The following is a 3,368-nucleotide window of genomic DNA, read 5'->3' on the forward strand; positions in this document are numbered from 1 at the left end:
AAAATTTATTCCCTTTATGTTTCTAATTTAGAGTAGAGCTCTACTGTTACATTAACATGTCTCTAGAGATCAATAACCACATATTAGAGAGACTGAAAAGTAGGAAAACTTAGGGTTAAGTATGGAAGAAAAGCTACTAATTAGGAAACACTACAAGGGGATGTTAAAACATTTCTGAAATCATAAATGATGAAGAAACTAGCCCATAATTCCAACACAACATCTCTGTAAATGTTTCTATTTTAGTGTGATTTACTCACAAAATTAAGAACAAGAAAACTCTAAATACTACATAAAAAACTGTTAGAATTAATAAACAAATTCAATATGGTTGAGGGACACAAAGTCAACATATATAAACCAGTAGAATATATACTATTAGCAAATTATAAAAAAAAAAAAAATCAAGAAGAAGACAGTCCCACTTACAATAGCATCAAAAAGAGTAAAGTACTTAGGAATAAATTTAACTAAAGATGTAAAAAATCCGTACACTGAAAGCTATAAAACACTGAAGAGAAACAGAAGAAAACACAAATAAATGAGAAGATATCCCATGTTCATGGACTGGAATAATTAATATTGTAGACATGGTCATACAACCCAAAGTAATCTTCAGTTTAAATGTAATCCTTATCAGAATTCCAATGACATTTTTCACAGAAACAGAAAAAAAAAAAAATCCTAAAATTCACAAGGAAGCACAAAGACCTTGAATAGCCAAAGCAATTTTAAGAAAGAAAACCAGTCAGAGGCATCACATCCTGGTTTCAAATTATATTACAAAGCTACAGTAATCATAAAAGTATGGAAGTATGGACCCGATATTAAAAGGGGCACACAGACCAGTGGAACAGAAAAGAGAGCCCAGAAATCAACCCACACATACAAGGTCAACTAATCTTCAACAAGGGCCTGAAGCATACATACAATAAGGAAAAGATATTCTCTTCAATAAATGATGTTCGGAAGACTGTATATTCACAAGTAAAAGTACTACTGCCATATACCATACACAAAAATTAACTCACAATGGATTAAATAATTAAACATAAGATCTAAAATGACAAAATTCTTACAAGAAAACATAAGGAAAAATCTCCTCAATGTTGGTCTTGGCAATGATTTTTGGGACATGGAATCAAAAGCAAAAATAAACAAATAGGTATACAACAAACTAAAAAGCTTCTACACAGAAAATAAAAAAATAAATAAAATCAATAGAGAGACAATGTGAAATGCAAGAAACGACAAAATGAAGAAAATATTTGCAAACCATATACATTAGTTCTGTCTTAGTGCCTTCCCTTTCCATGCTTCCAATTACTTATAGTCAACTGTGGCCCAAAAATGTTAAATGAAAAATTCTAGAAATAATTCATAAGTTTTAAATTATGTACCCTTCCAAGTAGCATGATGGAATCTCACCTGTCCCATTCAATTCAGCCTGCAACATGAATCATCCCCTTGTCCAGAGTATTCAGGCTGTAGCCACTCCCCAGCCATTAGTCACTTAGTAACTGTCTTGTTTACTAGAAAGACTGTGGCAGTATCACAGTGCTTTTGTTCAAGTAACCCTTACATTACTTAGTCATGGCCCCAAAGCACAAGAGTAGTGATGCTGGCAATTCGGATTTGCCAGAGAAAGGCAAGGTGTTTCAAGTGAAAAGATGAAAGTTCTTGACTTAATAAAAGAAAAAAAAAAATCATATGCTGAGATTGCTAAGATCTATGGTAAGAACATTCTATCTGTGAAATCATAAGAAGGAAATCATAACAAATTGGTGCCAGGCTGGGTGCAGTTGCTCAGGCCTGTAATCCCAGCACTTTGGGAGGTCAAGGTGGGTGGATCACCTAAGGTCAGGAGTTTCAGACTAGCCTGATCAACATGGAGAAACCCCGTCTCTACTAAAAAATACAAAGATTAGCTGGGTGTGGTGGCGCATGCCTTTAATTCCAGCTACTTGGGAGGCTGAGGCAGAAGAATTAGTTGAATCCAGGAGGCGGAGGTTGCAGTGAGCTGAGATTGGGACATTGCACTCCAGCCTGGGCAACAAGAGCAAAATTTCATCTCAAAAAAAGAAAAAAAAAAAAAAGAAAGAAAAAAGAAATTTGTGCCAATTTTGATGGTGCACCTTAAAGTGCAAAAATTATGGCCACAGTACATGATAAGCACTTAGTTAAGATGGAAAAGGTATTAAATTTGTGGGCGAAAAACATGAATGAAAATGTGGTTTTAAAATTTTAATACATTTTCTTAAGTATATATTTATAAAGGACATAGTACTGTACTACTATACCATTTCTTTTTTTACTTTTTATTTGTTTTTACTTGACACATAATAATTGCACATATTTATGGGACACACAGTGATGTTTTGATACATATAATGTATAGTGATCAGATCAGGGTAATTAGCCTATCCATCATCTCAAACATTTATCATTTCTTTGTGGTGGGAACCTTCAACATCCTTCTTCTAGCTATGTTAAACCATATTATATATTATTGTTAACTACAGTCCTTCTACAGTCATGTACAACACCAGAATTTATTCATTCTACCCAGCTGTAATGTTGCATCCTTTAACAATTCTCTCCTTATCTCTCCCTTCCCACTACTCAATTTGGTTCAATACTATCAGGTTGCAGGCATCCATCAGGGTTTTGGAATGTATCACCTGAGGATAAGCAGGGACTAAGTATCTGATAAAAGGTTACAATCCAAAATAGAAACTTACACAACTCAATAGCAGATAAACCCAAATAATTCAATTAAAAGTGGGCAAAAGATCTGAATACATTTTTTTTCAAAAGAAAACACACAAATGGCCACTGGATACATGAAAAGGTGCTCTTCATAACTAATCATCAAGGAAATGAAAACTAAACTCACAATAAGACATCCATTTACACCTGTTAAAATGGCTATTATCAAAAATAGATGTGTTGGTGAGGATGTGGAGAAAAGGTAACTGTTACTGTACATGATTGGTGGCATAAGCTAGGATACTTTAATTATTTTTTTGTTTTACATTATCTTTGGAGATCATTCTTTCCACATAAAAATAACTCATTTAGTTTTTTTTTTTTCCTACAGAGTAATACAATATTTTATATTGTGTGATGTACTATAATTTACTTACTGATACTCTATTGGAAATTCATTTCTCTGTAATCTTTTGCTATTAAAAATAATACTGCAATGAATAACCCTGTAGTATATTAAATTATTAATGAAAAAAACCCCACATCATGTTTTTCAAAGAACTTCTGCTTTTTCTTAAATAATTTACATGCAAAATGCCTTCCAAGCAGTTTCTGGAAGCTACTCTGCATAATATGAAAAAAAACAGAGACACAGAACT

General features: G+C 33.0%; 1 protein-coding gene across 1 annotated transcript in view; it reads right to left on the reverse strand.

Annotated features, from left to right (window-relative positions):
• ASCC3 (activating signal cointegrator 1 complex subunit 3) overlaps positions 1-3,368 on the reverse strand; it is a 404,060-nt gene that overhangs the window by 140,149 nt on the left and 260,543 nt on the right. Inside the window, exon 26 of the mRNA XM_012002619.1 lies at positions 3,248-3,333. Within this exon, the coding sequence (XP_011858009.1) occupies positions 3,248-3,333 (86 nt within the window). The remainder of the gene's footprint in view (positions 1-3,247; positions 3,334-3,368) is intronic.

This window comes from Mandrillus leucophaeus, unplaced genomic scaffold (assembly GCF_000951045.1).
Source record: "Mandrillus leucophaeus isolate KB7577 unplaced genomic scaffold, Mleu.le_1.0 Scaffold690, whole genome shotgun sequence".
Classification (NCBI taxonomy): domain Eukaryota; kingdom Metazoa; phylum Chordata; class Mammalia; order Primates; family Cercopithecidae; genus Mandrillus; species Mandrillus leucophaeus.